Source organism: Notamacropus eugenii, chromosome 3 (assembly GCF_028372415.1).
Source record: "Notamacropus eugenii isolate mMacEug1 chromosome 3, mMacEug1.pri_v2, whole genome shotgun sequence".
NCBI lineage: Eukaryota > Metazoa > Chordata > Mammalia > Diprotodontia > Macropodidae > Notamacropus > Notamacropus eugenii.
Window position 1 is genome coordinate 152,154,597 of NC_092874.1, and position 22,109 is coordinate 152,176,705.

The window sequence follows — 22,109 nt, forward strand, 5'->3', positions numbered from 1 at the left end:
CCTTTTTAACCTAAGATCTTTCCCAGGTCTCAGTTTGTCTGAGGCAACACAGTGATTAAAGGCTGGGTAAGAAACTGAAGGAAAAGATGGCCTAATTTGACTTACCTAAAGAATCAGCCTGGGAGGGGAAGATCCAAAGTGTGTCTGGCCAGAATAGAAGCAGTTGCTATTTGCACTCACTCTGAGCCATCAAAATCCAATCACTGATTGGCCAATAATGGGTTGCCGCTGCCCTGTAGTAGGCACTTAACAAATGCTTATTGACTGACTGATTTGAACTCCAGTCCAATGCTTTTCCCATATCAGCCTTCTTGTTGGCTGAAATACTGTACAAATATTTACTAACAGCACCAAATTTTATTATTTGGTTTGAGTTTCAGATTTTTGTTTTTACTCTTTGTTTCTTTGTGTGTTTTTAAAATTTCCAATTCAAACTAATTGTCTTACCACCTACAACTCCCCATTATCCCTGGGTCTGAAAGAAAACTGTGTGCTAGGTTGGCACGATGTTCTTTTGACAAAGTGATTGCTGGCTCCTAAAACACACCTTCAGTTGCATGCTTTCTCTGACAAATAGACATCCTTGTTCTAAAGTTTTTGAGTATAAGGTAAATGATTTTGAATTTTGAAAAGTTTTGAAAAATCAAGGGATTAGAAAAAGTACCAAGATTGAAACAAAAAGAGAATGGAAATTCTGGATGTTGCTTTAATGAGATGAGTGTATATCTGGAAAAAGAAATCTAAGAGAGGACTTTGGAAGGACCATAGATAAAAATGGTTTGGAAAGGCATCAATAAAGTAGGTGGTAAAATAAATGCAAATAAGAAAAATGAAAGAAAGCCTCTCTGGAAAGACTTGAAGTCATGAATATTCTTTCTTTGCCTCTCCTGGCTTGTTTTTCTGGAGTAGAACAACTTATTAGCATTTTTTATTTCTGTTGTTAAATGCCAGGCCTGTTTCCTATTACTAAATGTGCTTGATTTGAGGCATTTAGCCTAGTGCTTGGCTTTTCTCTAAGGATCACTTAGACATCAGCTGTAAATCATCTGCTCATCGTTGCTGACAATGAATACCCTTAAACTGCCTAGTGCATTGTGCCCCAACCACTGTGCACAAACTGTATTGTGAGAAGAATAGTGTTTCAGCCTCTGGGGGAAAGATGCAAATTGGAAGGTGGATTCCCATCTCCCTGTGCAAAACCTTACATGTGTTCATTCTGTTATGAGTAATTGAAATTGTGTTAATAAATTTCCATACATTCATTCCATACTTACCAGTCTATGAAGGAGGAGGGGGAAATAAAGTCTATATCTACCAGATCAATTTCATTTCATTTAAATATAGGTTGTGGATACAATTTTGGATAGAATTTTTAGTAATTACAGTGTTTGATAAAATGTAGAAATGATTTTTAGGTAATAAAGTCCTTTTTTATTAGACAAGATAACTCGTGTGGATCTAGATTTGAATTCTATCTCTGGTATTGTAATTGATGTGTTATTCACCAGTGTAATATATTATTCTGAACTTTATGATTTCTAATTTTTCATCTAGTCCAAATAACATCCTATTATCCAAATTCTACCCACCTTTGACTTAACATTAATCAGTGTTTTGGTAATTGGAGATTTTGAAAAGAATTAGTTTGCTAATTAGTGTGGTGATACTTGTATACTTAATGATATTTAGCGGTAACTTTGTGATAGTGATATTACAAATTTCTGCTCTTCCAAGTTTTACGGTAGATAGGGATTCTGGACTCATATTAAGAATTTCAGTGTCTATTTTAGTGATGTTAATAAAAAATACAAGTAGATTCAAAATATGAAAAAATTGAAGAAAGAATATATTATTGGAACTAATGAGCTGTATTTCTTTATCAGAATTCACTTAGCCAGTGATTTGTGTTTTTGTCAGAGTAGGCACTCCCTTCATCAGTGAAAGTGACCAAACGTCTTTATTTTGATTGTTGATGATCATGAGTTTCTGGGGCTGAAAAATTCATTAGTTGTTTTTGGGAGGCTGCTGTCAGCTGTCCTAAGCCCAGTGTTGGGGTGGCACAAATGACTGATGACCCACAAAAGTGGAAGGAAAAGTTATTTTCTTATTAGAATATACTTGCCAAACAAAGGGCAACGATAAATGTTGATTTTCTAATCCTGCTTCTGTTCAACTTCAAGCCTCCATTCATTTCCCATTTTCTCCATGGAGATGATACTTGAGCAGTAGTGACTACACAGCTTGAATAGAGCAGAAAAATCTTTCAGTTCAGAGGAGGCAGAGTTGCCCTTCTCTTTGTGCTTTTAATTTAATTTTTTTCTTCAATTAACAAGCATTTATTTTCAGCTCCCACCTACCCCACCCCTTGAGAAAAAGAAAAAGAAAAGGTAAAGCCATTGAAAGAAATGTACATAATCAGGCAAAAACACATTCCCAAATTGACTATGTCCAAAATCACGTCTCATTCTGTATTTTGTATTGAGTATTTGTATTTTGTATTACATCTCATTCGGGAAGTGGGTAGTATGCATTGTCATTGATCCCCTGAGATTGTGTTTGGTCATTTTATATGCTCACGACTTGGATGCCTAGGACCATGTTACTAGTGCAAATCCTTTGCTTGAAACAAAGAAACCTTTGTACTTTAGCTGCCTAGGTGGCCAGAATTACTGGTCAACAGCACCCCTCTAATTCCCACATGGCTTATAATCCTATCTGTTACACAACCAAAGGACCTCTTTCCTTGGAATTCCATCTATATCAGAGGGTCTGCTCAAACTGAAGTGATGTGCACAGGCCTGGGTGTCATCCAGCATAACCACAACTCTGGGCTTAGGTTGCCAGCCTCACAGGTGGTAGATTTACTGTCCTTCACCAATTGAGTACTTTGAGGCATTTCCAGTGTGATAGGACTATCGTTTCTTTTCTTTCATTGGCAGAGTGTTAAGTAGGTATTTTAAAAAATTGACGATTGTTCATCATGAAAATTCCTCCTTAGCTATGGTTTACCTTGTGCTACTGTGTGCACAAGATACTTTGATGCACTATATTTTCACTTTATTATTTATCTCTCAGATCTTCAGAAAAGTGTTGGATTTAAAACTACAGATACACTACTTATTACAGGTCAGTGATTCAGCCTCCAGATAAATCCATGCTGGGGCCTTCAATAGAATCTCAGATAAACTGTGAAAATGGCGACTCTTTCCTATCAGACAGTAAAGAATATACTTCTCAGAACCAGAACATTGTACACAGTAACAGCAACGTTGTGTGATGGTCAGCTATGACTGACTTAGCTCTCCTCAGCAACACAGTGATCCAAGACAATTCCAAAAGATGAGATGAAAAATGCTATCCACATCCGGAGAAAGAACTATGGAGTCTGAAAGCAGATTGAAGCATACTATTTTCACTTGTTTTTTCCTTCTCTTGGTTTTTCCCTTTTGTTCTGCTTCTTCTTTCGCAACATGACTAATGTGGAAATATGTGTAACATGATTGTGCATGGATAACCTATATCAGATTGTTTGCTGTTTTGGGGAGGGAGGAGAAAAGGGAAGGAAGGAGAAAAAATTTGGAGCTCAAAATCTTACAAAAATGATTATTGAAAACTATATTTACATGTCATTGGAAAAAATAAAGTACTTTTAAGTGCAAAAAATTTTAAAAATTAAAAGAATTAGATTACTCATATAACCGTTAAAAAAACATACTTTCTCTATGCATGACTTGCTATCAAAGAAACACTTCAAGAAACAGCTTCTAATTTGAGGTCCTAATTTATACAAAGTAACTGATTTTTGTTCTTTGCAATATCTAATAGGTTGATTTTTTTATTTTTTGGTCTACAGTAATTCATAGGAACAAAGAAAACACCAGTGAACAAGTGCAAATATTTTCCTTTGAAAATGTTCTTAGCCAGCGATCCATTTATTTCTTATTTCTTCTTATTATCCTCACTTTACTTTTCCCTGACCTCACACATTCATTGGATAGAGATACAGCAACATCAGCCAATTTCCTTGGCTTCTTCCCATCTCTCATTCTGAGAGAGAGAGAGGTTAATCAAGAAAATGAGATAAGTGAGACATTGACATAGCTCACTTAAACATTATGTTCTCAGATGGTTAAGAAGAGGGAGACTGTAGTATGATGGGGGAACTGAATAGAACAGTGCTGGAGTCAAACTGGGTAGATGAAGATGCCCCACAGCAGTGGCTTTGGGGCTCGTTGAGCAGTAAGTGTCAATGTCTGTCTTAGACTTAATGTGTAATTGTTTTCTCTGATTTTTCTTTGAAAATATATGAATATTCATATTCAAATATATTTTCAAATATATGAATAAAGTCACAGTATCAATTGAAGTTTGAATGAATTCTGTGAAAGACCTACTTTGATGCCTCATTGATTTGGAGATGTAATCCTTGATCTGAGAGAGGACTATATCATTGGAGAAGTGCTACCTAACCAAATAAGTTTTGGGCGTAGACCCAATGATAAACTAGATCTGCTGTTTCAGAACTAGCTAGATTAGTATAGATTCATCACTTACAAGGTTGATACCAGATGCTAATTTTTTTTTTTGGTTTACATGGCAACCTATAAAACATTAAAATACAAAATTTTTATTTGTAAATGCTTTTTTGCTTTTGCATCAATGTTGATAGATTAGCAGGAGAAAAGGCAGAGCATGCTATGAATCACAGTTTTTAATCCATCTCAAAATATTAATTTGATTATTGGTACATTTATTGAGTAATCATTGTCAAACCACCAATTAGTTAACAGATTGCTAACAGAACTCAACCATACACATAATGACATTCTAATTAGTTCCCATGCTTCAAGTCTCTCTAGTCCATATGGTGAGATTGGCATAGGTTTTTTTTTAAATCCTTTGAACAGGTAGATTTTAGATCAAGGTAGATGAGAGATCTAGAAGAAACCATACAAGTTAAACTAGTCTATCCCCATCATTTTATAGATCAGGAAACTGAGGTGCAAACAAGTTAAGTGACTTGCCCAAGGTTGTATTAGTAATAAATAGCTAAGTCAGGATTTGAACACAAATTATACTAAAGGTCAACACAACAAAGTTGAGCACTATTTCCTCTGTACCATACGACTTATGAAAGTATGTAAAGTATAGCAAGATGTTTTTTAATCTATTGGGTAGCCTGTGGCCAGGACTGTACTTGAATAATTACCAGCTTGGAAAAACCTATCGGGGCTTGTCTTCACTGGCACTCTCCAAGAACCAATGGTCATTTCCATACTGTGATTAGGTTCTGGAGTAGGATAGATGGTGACAGAGTGCACCTTTTCTGTTGCATGGGTTCTTTGGTGAAGAAATGTTGTCAGAGCTGGTTTCATCACAGCATGTTTGATCATCTTACTTTGCAGTGCTCATAATGAATATAAATATTACCATGAAGGTAATTGCAGCTTTTAAGTCCATATTTGCAGAGAATGAAAAGTAGAGAAACTCAGTGAAGAATCTGACAAGATTCTATAAATCAGTCAATATTTAGTTTGATACCTTGTGACTTCAGTTTAAAGGTAGACATAGGGAGAATGAAAAAATGTCTCAGGATTAAGAAATGAAAGGGGCCAAAGACTTCTTAAATGTTCCAAATCTGTATAGCTTTTTAAAAGTTTTAAATAATATTAATTTTCCTAATTACATTTAAAGACAATTTTTAACATCTTTAAAAAATTTTTGAGTTTACATTTTCTCCCTCTCTCTCTCATCTTTATCGTCCTTGAGATGGAAAGCAATTTTTTATAGGTTATACATGTGTAATCACACAAAATATATATTAGCTTTGTTGTGACCAAGAGGGGAAAAATATGAAAAAATAAAGTGAAAATAGTATACATCAATCTTCTTCAGTTCTTTTTCTGAATGTGGATAGCATTTTTCATCATGAGTCCTTTGGGGATTGTCTTGGATCATTGTATTGCTCAGAATAGCTAAATCATTCACAGTTGATCGTTGTACAACATTTCTGTTACTGTGTAAATCTGTTTATCTTGATTTCTTCAATAAGAGATTGGAAAGCATTTGACCTAATAAGGACTGAACATCACAAAAATGAAATTGATTATATTTAACAGATGGGAAGGTAGCTAGATGACTCGTTAGATAGAGCACTGGGCTTGGAGTCTGGAAGATCTAAATTCAAATTTGGCCTCAGACGCTTACTAGCTCTGTGATACTGGCCAAGTCACTTAATCTTTGCCTCTGGAAAAGGAAATAGAGCTCTAGTATCCTTCCCAAGAAAACTCCTTGGGCAATATTGGCGTATTATGGTCCATGGGGTCACAGGAGTCAGATGTGACTGAACAACAAAACAGGCAGTTAATGACTGGTTCCTGAGTAATTTTTCAAAGTCTGTATAGTTAGACTATCAGTTAGTTGGAGCAAAGATCAAAATCAACTCCAAATTATGAAAAAGTATAGGGATGCATAGCAGACCCAAACTAACCTATTTAAACGAACTCTTAAATCTGAAAAAGGGGGGATTACAAAAATAACCACTTTTAAGTATGTTTATCCCCCATTTCTTAGGAACAGTAGTAACCATAACAAGGAGACTATCACAGGAAGTGCCTTCACCAGCAAATGCAGACTATCTATCACAGGAAGTGCCTTCACCAGCAAATGCATGATCTTTTTGATAAAAGAAGGGATGAAATAGTAAAGGAATAGCTTTTGTTTGGAGTTCAGACTCATTTGCAAAATATTATGAATATAATATTCACACAACTAAAATCCCTGTTACAGGGGAAGTTCAGGGTGATGGATCTATTAAACCCAGGAATTCTAAGATGTTGTTAGACTAATTTGACTGTGTGTCCACACTGTTTGGCATTATGATGAACTCAAGAGAGCAGAGAACCAATAAATTGCTGAAGGAAGAGCAAAATACCCCATGTCAGAAGCAGAGGTGATCACAGTTCCTGTGCTGATGAGTGGGACTGGGCCCATGAGTATAACTCCTTTCCTTCCAGCCTGGATGGGAAGGGGATAGAGGTTTGGAGACAGGGTTAAGTGACTTGACCAAGGTCAAGTAACCTGTATGTTGAAACTACTTTGCAGAGAATATGTCACACAAATGAGTAATGCTTTTCTTAGGTAGGCCATACTGTGTGTTTTCATTACAGTGTATTTCCTGGAAGTGAGAAATTTTTCTTGGTAAAAACTTTATTTAATTTTAGAGATGTGGTATTGTGACAATCAAAGTGATAGTTACGTGGTTTTTAAGGTGTGTGCATATCAATAACATAGGAAGATAGAGTCAGTCTTTTAAAAATTATGGAAGAAGAGGATGGAAGATTACAAAGTATCACTTCATGCAACAATGAAGAGCAGTGGAAGCAAAAATTGTTTACAGAAAGCTTCATAGGAGATCCAGTAAAGCTAGATCATCTCACAAACATTTCTGAATGAAACTAGAAAGAAGACAACACATGAATGCAAAATGAAATAGATAAACATTGATGACAGTAGAACAATAATCTTTATACCATCAGGATACAGTGTGCTATGAATTTTTATTTGTATATATAGTCTTTAAGAAGAACTGGATTTTGAAAGGATATGAACAGGCAGTTTTCAGAGGAAGAAATTAAAGCTATCTATAGTCATATGGAAAAATGCTCTAAATCACTATTGATTAGAGAGATGCGAATCAAAACAACTCTGAGGTACCACATCACACCTATCCGATTGGCTAACATGACAAAACAGGAAGATGATAAACGTTGGAGAAGATGTGGAAGAGTTGGAACTCTAATTCATTGTTGGTGGAGTTGTGAGCTAATTCAACGATTCTAGAGAGCAATTTATGTGCATACCCTTTGACCCGGCAATATCACTTATAGGACTGTATCTCAAAGGGATCGTAGAAATGGGCAAGAGTTCCACATGTACAAAAATATTTAAAGCAGTTCTCTTTGTGGTGGACAAAAACTGGAAATCAAGGGGATGCCCATCAATTGGGAAATGGCTGAACAAGTTGTGGTATATGAATGTAATGGAATACTATTGTGCTGTAAGAAATGATGAACTGGAATACTTCAGAGAGACCTGGAAGGACTTACATGAACTGAAGCTGAGTGAAAGGAGTAGATCCAGGAGAACTTTGTACACAGCAACAACCACAGTGTACAAGAAATTTTTCTAGTAGACTTATTAGTCCTTCACAACAATGCAAGGACCTAAAAAAATTCCATTGGACTCTTGAGGCAAAACGCCATCTACATCCAGAGAAAGAACTATGGAATTGGATTACAGAATGAAGCAGACTATTTTCTCTTGTGATTTGTTTTGTTTTATGGTTTCTCCCATTCATTTTAATTCTTCTATGCAACATGATTAAGGTGAAAATGTATTTAGTTGGAATGTATATGTAGAACCTCTATAAGACTGCACACTATCCCAGGGAGGGAGTGGGGAGGGAGGGGGAAAACAGAGAAAGGGAGGGAAAAATTTAAGATATATGAAAGTGATTGTAGAAAACTGAAAACAAATAAAATAATTTAAAAAAAGAAGAAGAACTGAACTTGGCTGCTCAAGTTCAAATTTTGAACCTGTTACTGTCACCTTGAGTAAGTTACTTCTAGGGGCCCTCAGTGTTTTCATCTATAAAATGAGGGCATTACACTAGTTGACCCTAGCAGTCTCTTCCAACTAGAAATCAAAGTACACATAGAAGAGATCTATACTGGAAGCAACACAGTAAAATCATAAGGCGTGGTCTATGACTGTTCTATCTTCTTTCTTTGACTTTTCACTCTAGGATAGATTTTTTCTCCGTGCTTCTATATCCTGTCAATGAGTCACTGACATTATATATATATATACATATATATATATGTATAAATATATGTAAAAATATAAATTAATTTAATTAATATTAATAGAATTAACTTTGGGCTTTATATAGATCCTTTCCAGATAAGGAATGGTGGAGGTAGACATGAAATAGGGCTCCAAGCACTTTGTACATTACTTTCATATTTGGTTTTTTATGGAGGGAGTGGTGGTCATCCAGACTTATGATTTCATGACCAAGAAGTCCAAATGACATACAAAACAACTAAAACATGATTTGTCTGGCATTTTTGCCCCTTAATATTTGTAGATCTGAGTCCAGTCATCTCCAGACCAGAGGAGCAGCGCAGAGAGGGAGAGGGAGATAGTTACTCATCATCATGTTATATCACTTGAGAGCTCTTTTTTCCCTACCCATTATCACTAGCACAGTCCTTCAAGAGATAAGCTGAAGTAGGGATGTTTTCTGCGATTACATTTCAACACTTAAAAATGTGTTTGGTTTTGCTGCATGTTTGAGTACACTAACCTGCCAGAGAAGGCAAATAATAGACCAAATTCTCTGAGTAAACAGAAGTCATTCACCTAAGAATTCAATGAGAAGCTTAGAAGACAAAATATGTAACTCATTTTTCTGGTCACTTAGAATATAATAATCCTATGTGGAATTTCCACAATTTTTTAAAAAAGAATCTGGTAAAAGTTTTTAAAAAAGGTTTTTTAATGTTCTTTTTTAAGAGGGTAGAATGGATTTCAATAAAATGAGATGGCAGCTCTTCCAGAGGATTTAAATTTCTTGTATTAGCATGTTTTTATAAAGTAACTCAAGTTGCTTAGTATTACCATACTTTCTAGAACGTCCTTCTCAAGACTTGAAAAAATACGTAAAACTAAACAGACATTTTCACTTTCAGATTTCATTTTATATGTCAACACCTCAATTTCCAAACGCTAGACCCCTGAAATCCTAGTATACTTTTATCTGGTTTAATGACTTCCTACTTGCAGATGTTTTGGTTCCTACATCCCATGAAAAATAACAAATGACAGAATGTTTCTACTCACCATGGAAAATTCTTTGCAGAATAAACGAAATTGATCAACAGGTATGTTAAAACTATTTTGCAGAGAATAGATGTCACACAAATGAGTAATGCTTTTTTTAGGTAGGCTATAGTGTGATAAAATTGCGGTATGTTTCTTGGAAGTGAAAAATTTTTCTGGGTAAATCCTCTGTTTTATTTTAGAGATGTGATATCATGGCAAACCAAGTTATAGTTATGTGGTTTTTAAGGTGTGCATATTAAGAGCACAGGAAAGATATCCCTGAGGAAAATGGGGTTCATGCAAGGTTTAGTCACAAACTTAAAATAACTGAAGACTTGTCAAGGAAAATGATATCCCGGAAGACACAGAAATGTGTATCACTGTCTTAAAAGGAATCATGCAACTTTAGATCAATTAAAGACATCAGCCATCTAATCTTCTAGAAATTCAACACTGCCATAGCTACTTATTCTTTGTGTGACCACTAATGGGATTAAGGAGACAAGGAATGTTTATTTGCTACCCAGCACAGTGCCAATTACTAAATTTCCGGATAGTTTAAATTTGTTTAATTTATTTTTTTCAAATTCATTTGCTTGTTTCCAATTTTCAACAATCACTTCCATAAGTGGTAAAATTTTCTCCCTCCCTTCCCTCTCCCTCTTCAAGATGGCAAGCAATCTTATGTGGGTTCTACATATAATATTCTTATTTCACATTAGTCATATTGCATAGAAGAATTAAAACAAATGGGAGAAAGCATGAGTAAAGGTAAACAAAACCCAATATAACAAAAGAGAAAAGTCTGCTTCATTCTGACCCCATAGTTCTTTCTCTGGACATGGATGGCATTTTGCATCATGAGTCCTTTGGAAATGTTTTAGGTCCTTGCTTTTCCATGGAGTAACTAAGTCTATCAAAAACAGTCCTTGCTTATTGTGGCTGTTACTGTATATAATGTTCTGTTTCTGCTCACTTCACTCAGCATCAATTCATATAAGTCTATCCAGGTATTTCTGAAGTCTGCCTGTTCATCATTTCTTATAGCACAATAGTATTCCATTACATTCATATACCACAACTTGCTCATTCATTCCCCAATCGATGGGCATTTCCTCAATTTCCAGTTCTTGGCCACCACAAAAAAAGAGCTGCTATAAATATTTTTGTACATGTGGGACCTTTTCCCATTTTTATGATTTCTTTGGGTTATAGCCCTAGAAGCAGTATTGCTGGATCAAAGGGTATGCACCTTTTTTAGCCCTTTGGGCATAGTCCCAAATTGTTCTCCAGAATGGTTGGATCAACTCACAGCTCCACCAACAATGAATTAGTGTTCCAATTCTCCCGTCTTCAACATTTATCATCCTCCTGTTTTGTCATGTTAGCAAATATGATAGGTATGATGTGGCACCTCAGAGTTGTTTTCATTTGCATCTCTCTAATCAGTAGTGATTTAGAGCATTTTTTCATTTGACTCTAGATAGTTATAATTTCAGATAATTTTTCAAAGGAAAAATTGTCTTTAAAGCACTTTTTTTTGGAATGTGAAGTAGAAAGATAAAAATAAATTACAGGAATTTACTTTATTTCTAAATGGCCTTGGGGAAAAACTCAAATGTGAAAAAACCTCAATACTTTTACAATGTGATAGTTGCAAATCTGACCAAAATGGAAATAGTTATCACTTCTTGTGGAATCTGGGCACTCATCAAAGACATTCTGCTTCCTTTCCCAGAGGTAATAAGTTACAAATATAGTTTAGAAGAACCATAGTACATTACTTCATATTTTCTCCCATTATATTTCAGCATGTGAAGTTTATTCACTAAATGCTTATTTGGCTAATTGGAACTCTTAGAAAACACAAAGTTAATTTAAAGTTACAATCTATGTGATACCTGAAAAGTGTTCATCTCTTCCTGAGTTAATCTTGGAAAGATACTGCACGTGAAAATTTGGTATTTAAAATGACTGGTCCTGAATTTGAGAATAATCACTTAACTAAAATGTAGACTGTATTATAGATATAACATTGTATATAGTTTAAAACTTTGTGTTGCTTTTCACTCTTCTTTCTTACTCAGTTTCCATATCTAGTCACTTATCGTGCTGTGTCTATTCTTCCTATTCAGTTAGCTCTTCTCTATTCCCATTGCCCTCACCCTAGAAGCAACATTCAATTACTCAGAATGATCTATGATCTCATCTATGTAAATGTTCCCTTAGACAATACAGACTGTAACCTGTCCATGCCTGCCCATCCTGTTTGTTTCTCATCCATGTCCATTCATAAGTTCACTACAGGAAAACTTCATGTTCTGGGAGCCTTTCTCACTTTCCCTGAATGTTGTTAGCTCATAGTGAAGATATTTGGAGCACTAACTCATCTTCTTGTTGATCATATGTTTCTTTGAAGACATCCTTTGCTCTGACTCTTTTTAAAATTTTTTATTATGTCTTTATAATTGTTATAAACCACTGCTTTGACAGTCTTTAACATATGTGTATTTTATGTGTGTGTGCATATTTCATACACACCTATACATGTGCCATATATACTCACCTTCTCTGATGGCCTGAGGACACCATGAGCCTATCTGCAACCACAGGATGACAGGAAGCCCTACCCACTGCTACTAAGGTGGGATGATGTCCATTGGATTCTTTCAGTAGCCCAAACTTCTCAAAACCCATTCAGACTGAATTTCTGTTTTCAAATAGTATTAAGTATTAATAGTATTAAGTATTAAGCCTTGGCTGCCACATCTTTCTATGTGGCATGTAAGTCAATTATTTGATGACTAAAGAGCACTTTTTAAGGCTTTTCTGAACTCCTCTTCGTGACAGCTGATTTAGATTTGTTCAACATCTGCATGAAATTATTGTAATGTATGTTGATCTCCTTTCTTCCATCAGATCCTAATTTCATCATCAATGACTGGTTTTCTTATTTTTAGTCTTTCTTTGGGCTTTGTATTGATTTTGGTCTTAGGTCTAACAAGTTGATCTGACTTCATGGATAGCTGATTGAAGGATATCTCGCACATCACTAATGAGTCATTTCTTGTTTGCAAAAATAACTAAATTTCATTTTTTGTGATGTCATTTGTTGCTTATCATGTCCAACATCTTTTAATTATTTTCTTGAAAAAAGTATTCATGGTACCTTCTAGAGACTTCTACATAGTCTCCAAGCTGTTGGTCACTCTCATTCCTTATTCCTAAATATACACACATAAACACGTATATGTTGATTTAATTTAGAGTTTCTTATCAAGTTCTTAGTGGAATTTTTGTACCCCCCTTTATCTCTAGCAATAGATATAGTTTGTTAAGCCATATTTTTTTTCCATTATGGTCTTTTTTCAAGTAATTATCATGAGCAGTACATTCCAAGAGATCAGATGCCTTCAAAGTGATGTTTCTCATTGCCTCTGCGTGCACAGTATCCATACCTTTACAAAATCTTTCCACCCACCCGAATGGCTTCCTTTTTTTACTTAATGTTGATCTTATTTATCCTTCAAGGTCCAGCTTAAATATAATTTCCTCTATTTAAGCCTAAACTGTCCATTTGAGTTCACACTGATTTATTCTCTGCTCTGAATTCTTTTTGCATTTATATCCAACATAAATGTGTCAGTCCTTAGTTTTCCTTTAATTCTTCCATATATATTAATTTTCTCAGCCCTGCTAAGGTATAAACTCCTCAAGAGCACAAGCTGTGTCATACTTCTTTTGTATTCTTCCACAGTGGTTATCACAAAATCTTTGTCCAATACATACCTGTTGATTGACTTATTGATTGTTAATAGTAAAACATTTAGTTTTCTAATACCTGATGACTTAGTAGACGAGTGTCCTTATTTTTAAAAAGGCATTAACTCACAGGTATGTTTTCAAGGGTACCTTGCTAATATAGGCAGAATAAAGAATTTCTAAGATATTGTGGCTAGTTGCTTGGTTGTTTCTAAGGATAGTGGTTTAAAGAATAGGACCCATGCCAAATTTGGGGTTTGAGAATTTTAACTTTTACTGCTGGCTGCTTGCTGATTCCCATTACAAACTAGAAGTTTGGTACAATAGTGATGCAAATACTTTTGCCTTTGGTTCCTTGTACAACTGACTTCTGAATGACAAGCTGGACCACAATAAGTATTTGTAATAGAAGTTCCCACTCGTCTGCTCCCAAAGGGTCATGGTTTCTGACTTATCTAATTATAAGCTAATAATGGATGATCCATAAGAATTTTTTTTCTAAACATCCTGGCTAGACATTAACTCACTTTCTCAGAAGTGTTTTGAGGAATGTGAGAGATGTTTGAACATAACTCAGGGTGCCAATATTCCAAAAAAACCAAACCAAAACAAAACCTAGCAATAAACTCATTCTGATGTTTCCATTCAGTTTACTCCCCACAAAAAAGTGGCTGGAATTTTGATTTTTCATTTTTGACCCGACATCTCCTCTTTGGTTAATATAATTTCTCTTACATTGAAACTGTGATTTAGGACTGACTCATGGAGAAGTGACAACCACTGAGTCACCAGCTGCTGGTCCTCCTGCTACACCCTGGGTTTTCCTTGTGGGTGTCTCATCTACCTTAAGCCTGTGAGTTCTGTGGCTTGACAAGTTACATCTCAGTATGTGCCTGAAAATAACTTGGTTGAATACACAGGGTCATTAGAGTGTATTAAAATACAGAGTTGAAGCATTTGAAAATTTTGTCTTTCTTTTTAGGGTAGGATTTTAAACTCCTGAACAATATGCTAAAGTAGATTTTTTTTGTTGTTGTTAAAATAGCCTGCATGTTATTGTTACCCCTACTTTTTATAATAGGTTTCACTTATACAAGTCTAATATTTAGAGCTGCAAAGAATCTTAGATATTTCCTGGTCTGACCCTCTTGTTTTATAACTGAGGAAACTGAGGCCCAGAGACGTTGTGATTTGCCTTTAACTTTGTAAAAAGCAAACTATTTCAACAACTGACATAAATAGTGCTTTTCGATTTGCGAGCACTTTCATGTTCTTTCATGTGAGGTTCTCATTTGCAACTCACAATAACCCTGAGAAATAGCCCCTACAGTTATGTATTTTTTTCTTTTGCCTACATTTGGAGAAAATGAGGCACAGAAAACAAAAGAGTCTTATGCCTGGTCACATAGCTAATAATGACTGTAGACTATATTGAATTCAACTTGTCCTTCAAAGTCTAGCATTCTGTTATGTCATATTGCATGTCTGCATTATTTCAAATACCAATAACTATAATTTAATCATGGTTCATGGAACTTCACTGTTCCAGTCATGAAAAAAATGTGACATAATAAATATACACATAAAATATTATTCAGCAAACTTTTTTTCAGTCTAAAAATGACAATACTGATAGTAATTACTATTTCAATTTATAATCCCCTCAGCTTCTCTTCATATGAAAAAAGCATTATAATATTATATTATAAATATAATTATAAATTATAATTATATATATGTTATAGCTATATAAATATAATTATAAAAATATTTTAATTTTTTTCTTTCCCTGAGTGCCCTATCAGGTTGCAATCATGATGAAATGAAATTTTATGTAAAGAATTTTGGAAAGCATAGAGTTCTGGGTAAATGTCAATTATTCCTGTTATTATTTTAAGCAAAGCTTTTCTCAGATTTTTATGGCAATTTCTCTGTGCTGTTTTCACTTCTTCACTAACACCATCCAGTAACTGTAAGTCTACTGCAATAAGCTGCATTTCCCTGTAGCTACAGAAGACTCCACAAATTCACAAACTTATTTATCTGTAAGGTAGCACTGAAAGTTGAACAAGGTACTTTACATTTCCTGGAATATATATTTGATAAATTTGAAAATATATTCATTTCTTTTAGGATGTTGATGGTATTCCCATAAAGTTGGGCAAAATAATGTTGGATAATTTTCTTTATTTTTAATTTGTTGCACATTCTCCATTTGCATCTTTGGTAGTGGTAATAAAAATCTAATCTATTGGCACAAACCAATATTTCAGTAACATTACACATCTATTCATTCAGCATTCAAAAGGTTGTAATTCAAATAAACAATCTGTCTCTCCCAAAGTCAGATGTAGTAAGCATTAGGCATAGAATTTGAAGCAAGAGCTCTTGACTGGAATTGTTCTTTCTCCCTTGTACCATTTCTGCATTGTTCTTTCTCCTGCGTCATCATGACAGGTTTTTGTGGGTTCCTTCCATCTCTAAATGTATGAGCCTATGAATCTCTAATTAGCCCAGAGCAGTAATACTTGACCTCAAATACCCAAGAGCATTAAAGGAAAGGAGAAGTTATTTGAATGATAAATTTTTAAATAAAATTTATGTGGAATGGGCAGTGTTCTTTTGAATGAGATCAATTCAGGGCTAGAGCTGTACGTTTACTGAATCCATTAATATTAGGAGTCCTGTTTTTACATCCCAGGAGGCAGAATGATGTGCAATGAATAGTAACCAGGGATTCAGAAGATTGGGGTTCTAATATTGTTTCTTCCACTTACCACACTGCTTTTTGCTTTAGCAGGATATTGTACCTCATGATTTAATGAGAAAATACAGGTCATTCATTGGTCTCCCCTCTCCAACTCTACACCTACTACAGTGTCTAGCATAGGACATTGCATGTAGTAGAAGCTTAATAAATAACTATTGAAATGAATTGAACTTTTGAATTGAATAAGTTCTGTGGCCCTATTCAAGTCACTTAACCTCTTTTATCAATCAAAGTTTTTTTTTTAATCTTATTTTGTTTTGAGTTAAGAAGCACTTACCTTCCTTCTCTGCCTCCCAGTGGTGAAAAAAACAAAACCCTTGTAATGAATATGAATAGTCAAGTAAAACAAGTTTCTCCTTTGAATGTATCTAAAAATCTTTGTTTCCTTTTGCATCTTGCATCCATTACCTCTCGGTTATGTGGGCATTTAGGGTTATTTTTGTGATTGGCCTTTGCATCCATCAGAATTAAGTCTTTCAAAATTATCAGTCTCCACATTATCGTGGAAATTGTTCTCCTAGTCGTACTCACTTCAGTTTGCATCAGTTCATTCAAGTCTTCCCATGTTTCTTCAAAACCATTCCTTTTTATGACTACTTACACCTGAACAGTGTCCCATTATGTTAATATGTTACAATTTTTCCACCTATTCCAGAATCTATGAATACCCCTCTAGTTTCCAGTTTATTGCTACCACAAAAGAATTGTTATAAATATTTTTGTACATATGAGGCCTTTCCCTCTTTCTTTTATCTCTGTTAGCTGAATAGAAGCTAGATTACAGCAAGCAGAATTTAAACAGGGATACCAATTAGAAGGTTATTGCACTATTCAAAGTAAGAAATGACAAAGACCTAAACTCAGATTTGAGTTTGGTCTGCATAGAGAAGGGGGTATATGTAAAAGATGTAGGAAGATTTGGGCACATATTTAGATTTTGGGGGTGAGGAAGACAGAGGAATCAAAACCGACCCAGAGGTTGTGAACCTGTATGACTGGAGGGATGGTGGGTCACTCGACAGTAATAGGAAAATTCAGAAGAGGGGACAATTTAGGGGGAAATAAAATAAGTTTTATTTCATACGTATTGAGTTTGAGATGCTTAAGGGACTTTCAGTCAACATGTCTAATGGACCAGTCAGTGATAAAGACTGGAACTTAGGAGAGAGATTGAGGCTACACAAAGAGATCCAACTATGGGAGCTGATGAGGTACCAAGGGAGAAACTAGAGACAAAGGAGAGGATGAGCCTTTGGAAATACCCACAGTTATTGGTCTCTCAACCAAACATAGACAGAGAAACAAGAGACATGTCAGAGTCATGAAAATTGAGAAAGGAGCCTTAGTTTCTTCATCTATAAAATATGGATGTTAATATCTGCCCTACCTACTTCACATACTTCTTGTTAAGACCAAATTCATTATTGTTTATACACCTAGCCTGATGCCTTGCACTTAGTAGGCTCTTAATGAATAATTATTGATTGATCAAGCAAGATAAAATGTATGAAAAAACTTTGAAAACTATAAAGCCATATACAAATGCAAATTTTTCTTTTAAATAGCAAAAACATGGATTTAACACATTTAGTCATAGTTTAGGAAAGGTTTTTAAAATAATGGATTTCTTTATGATTATAGAAAGTGTTGCTTGAAAAAAAGTGTTGCTTTTATGTGGCTCATGGAGAAACCAAAGTCACTTTCAGGTGACAAAAGAAAAAAAAATGTTATGTTGTTTGAAAATGATAAAAAATATTTTGTTAAGTTAATATTATAATATTCTTTTCTTCCCCTTTAGGAATTATGTCAGATCACCAGTTTGGAAATCAGTTTATGTGCAGTGTAGTAGCCTCACACGTGAGTCATCTGCCAACAACCAATCTCAGTTTCGTTTGGATCGCTCCACCTGCTGGCACTGGATGCGTCAACTTCATGTGAGTCCTGAGATTTACTGTTATAGGTGATGGGAGGTGGTCTATCCTTGTCAATATGCCAGTTACCTTCCTTTCCCCTTTGATAAAACAAAGTTTAATGTCACATCTTCTCATAGCTTTATGTCATATAAATTGCTTAGTATCACACATGATTGATTCCCTACTGCCTCATTATGAGTTTCTGAATCTATCCTTTTGGCAGGAAATCTCTGTTCTTTCAGTAGGATTAAATTTTCAAATATGATGTGATAGAGTTTACATCCAAAGAGATTTACTAAGCATGCCCAAGTTGTTAGGACACTAGGGCCATATGTCAACTTAAAATGGCAGAAAATCAAGGCAGATTTTCCTTTGATTAACATATAACATGACCTCTACCTCCGTTTATTTTCCAATTACATATATTCATGCATAAATATATATGTAATACATAAATGTATGTTATATACATATACGCATGTACATATGTGTGTACATGAGCGTATGTTATGGTATTGCTCCAAAATACCATTCAGTGAAAAATAAAGCCTAACAAACATTTTTAAGAAGTGAGTATACCTACAATTTCATAATTATTTATTTCCTATCCACTTAGTAAATTATTTCTTATACTCAAAGTTGGAGAATATTTTGTTGTTATTTTTCAGTTGCATTAAATGTTAGCCAAATTTAAATGTAGGCATAAGTAATATAGAAGAAAATACCTTATGCCTAATAATAGGAAGATCTGAATTTTAGAATCATAGCATTTCAGAGTTGGAAGGAACTTAAGAGGTTGTTTAATCCAACCCTTATCTAAAGCATGAATCCAATCAACAGCATCCTAAACAAGTGACCATCCAGAGTTCACATGATGACCTCCAATCCCATGGAACTGTCTAATTGGGCAGTATATCAGACAGATCTGGATATTTTCCTTATATTGAGCCAAAATCTACCTTCTTATAATTTATGCCCATTGGTCCCATCTCTGCTTTCTGGAGACAATCAGAAATAATCTAGCCCTTCTTCCACATGCCAGACTTTCAGATTTATACTAATGTTGTTTCCCTCCAAGTCTTTTGTACTCCAGATTAAAAATTTTCCAGGTTTTTTTTTTTAGTGGATCCTATTATAGAATGATTTCAAATCTCCTCATTCAGACTGCCAGTCCCTCCTTGACCTTTTATTCTTTCAATTAAACCATTCCAGTCATTATAGAGGCAACACAGTGCAATAGAAAGAGTACTGAGCCTGCAGTCAGGACATGGATTTGAATACTGTCTCTGAAATTTCCTAGCTGTGTGACCATGAATAAGTGACTTAAATAACTTTGAAACTTGTATTTCCTCATCTGTAAAATGGAGATAACACCTGCCTTATAGAGTTTCAGATAGATTAAATTTTAAATATGTTTGCAGAATTCTTTCAAAATGTTAAAGTGCTTTTAAAATATTAGTTATTATTCCAGACAGTCAGCATTGTCTTCCCTTTTCTGCCAGGCTAAATGATCCGTGGTACCACATCAAAAAAGAGGCTAAGTGCAAAGTGATGATGTCTTAAGACTAATTTACATTGATCCAAGAATTCACCATCCCTGAAATGTATGAGTATTGCTCAACCTTGTAAAAGCTTGCTTCATTCAGGATGCTTTGTATTTCTGGATATATTATTCTCATAAAATTTATATAGATAAGAAAATATGTACTTATAACAGTAATTTTTGCTTTTCTTTTTATTACCTTTTTTGGAATTAACAGAGTGTTAGTCTTTTGGCATGACTTAGACGTCTTAAGCATCTTTAGGTATTTTGTTGAAGTGACTCTTCAGTTTTTTGAAACTGTGTCTCTCCCCTCAGATGAATCTCTCCTTTGTATACACTTTGTCTAATCCAGCTGTTTTTCTTGTCATCATTCTCAATATGTTATTTCTCCTTTCTTTATAAGTACATCAAGGACTATGATATGGAGTTCAAGAGGGGTAGCTTCATTCTTTTTATAACAGAAAAAATTATTATAAAAATTTTTGCAAATCTTTTCCATCTTTCATCCACTTGTCATCCTCTTTCCAACCCATTTTAAAATACTTTCAAGATGAAATCACTGAATACCAAAATATATCTTGATTTAGTTTATATATTCTTCAGCTTCTACAAAAGGCATATATATTGCAATAATTTTCATGGTAATTTTTTAAATGTGTTCTGTTTTCAGATCACAATTACTTATTAATATATTTTTCCTGTCCCCTATTCAGTATGATCCCTTATAGCAAAGATTAAAATTTTTTTAAAAGCTCAGCATAATCAACCAACACATTAACTCCTTTTGACAGCACATATTTCATTCTACTCTTAACAATTTCTTGCCTCTCCTGTGAATGGGGAGAAGCATATTTTCTCATCTCTTCTGTGAGCCCAAGCCTTTGTAATTGTCATTACATTGTATTCAGTTTTGATTTATATTCTTTCTAGTCATACTGTTGTAATAATTATTTGTGTGTATGTACATATACATAAATATATATTTTTCCTTGATCTGTCTAATTCACGTTCTATTAATTTATTTATGACTTCCCATATTCTCTAAATTCTTCATAATTTTCTTTTCTTATGGTGCTGTGGTATCTTATAGCTTTGGTATTGTAGACAAATATTACATTATGTTCCTAAGCCATTTTGTTTGACCATTTACTTATCAATGAGCAAACAAATCTACTTTATTCCCAGCTCTTTGTCATCACAGTATTCTTTTGACAAATACTTAACATGAACATTGCAATATGAGATAAAGCAATATCCCGTGAAATGATGTTACTTATTGCTTTTAGATGAGTGATAAAACCAGCTCTGCCAAACCTTTTATTTCCCTCTCCAAGAAAAACCTGTGAACCTCCTTCCATTTAACTGCAACTTCCTTCTGTCTGCTTGATTTGTTTATAATAAGAATGTCACTATTCATATCCTTCAGTCATTCAATAATCTCTACACTCATTGGTTCCTGGACAAGGATCTCACATTTTTAGTACTAATAGCTAAGCAGTGTTTTGTAGATGACTTAGAAAATGTGTGATTCTAAGCATATTCTGCCCCATTTTTGTCACTCTTCTGCCATTACAACAAAAGTAAAAAGTGACCACACAAAACGGAGTCCTGTTTTATCTCTTTTTTGTTTGTTTCATGGGTTTCTGTGGCCAAAGGATTTATCATCAGGTGGTTGGAGATAATGAACTCTGTCTACTGAGTTTGGTTCTCAGAAAGCAGACTCCAATCTGTTGCTTTATACTCAAAAACTTTCCAGTATAACCTGAGCTTCCTAAAATGAATTGGAGACACGGAAATTAATGAGGAGCCATTGCAGGATGGAGAGAAAAAATGGAAGGAAGGAAGGCAGGATGGAAGGAAGGAAGTTAAGCATTGATTAAATGCCTACAGTGTTCCAGGAACTGTGCTCAGTGCTCTATGAATATTATCTCATTTAATCTTCATAACAATTCTGAGAACTGGGTCTTATCACTGTCCCCATTTTACAGTGGAGGAAATTGAGAGATTTGTTCAGGGTCGCATAGCTCATAATGATATAGATTATATATTATTGTTCTACATTATTAGAGAGAATTAGCACAATGTAATGACTGGTGGGCTGGACTTGGGGTCAGGGAGCTCTGGATGCCAGTGATGTCTCTGCTTCATACCACCGAAGTGACTAGCTTTGAAACTTAACCTCTCCTTGTCTCCAATGACTTTCTAAGTCTGTACTTTACAGCTAACTAATTTC

The 22,109-nt window shown here is 34.7% G+C and overlaps 1 protein-coding gene across 2 annotated transcripts in view; it reads left to right on the forward strand.

Annotated features, from left to right (window-relative positions):
• Positions 1–22,109, forward strand: part of RELN (reelin) — a 553,318-nt gene that overhangs the window by 145,518 nt on the left and 385,691 nt on the right. For both annotated transcript variants that reach the window (XM_072653135.1, XM_072653136.1), the window contains exon 3: positions 18,219–18,354. In XM_072653135.1, coding sequence (XP_072509236.1) covers positions 18,219–18,354 — 136 coding nt within the window. The remainder of the gene's footprint in view (positions 1–18,218; positions 18,355–22,109) is intronic.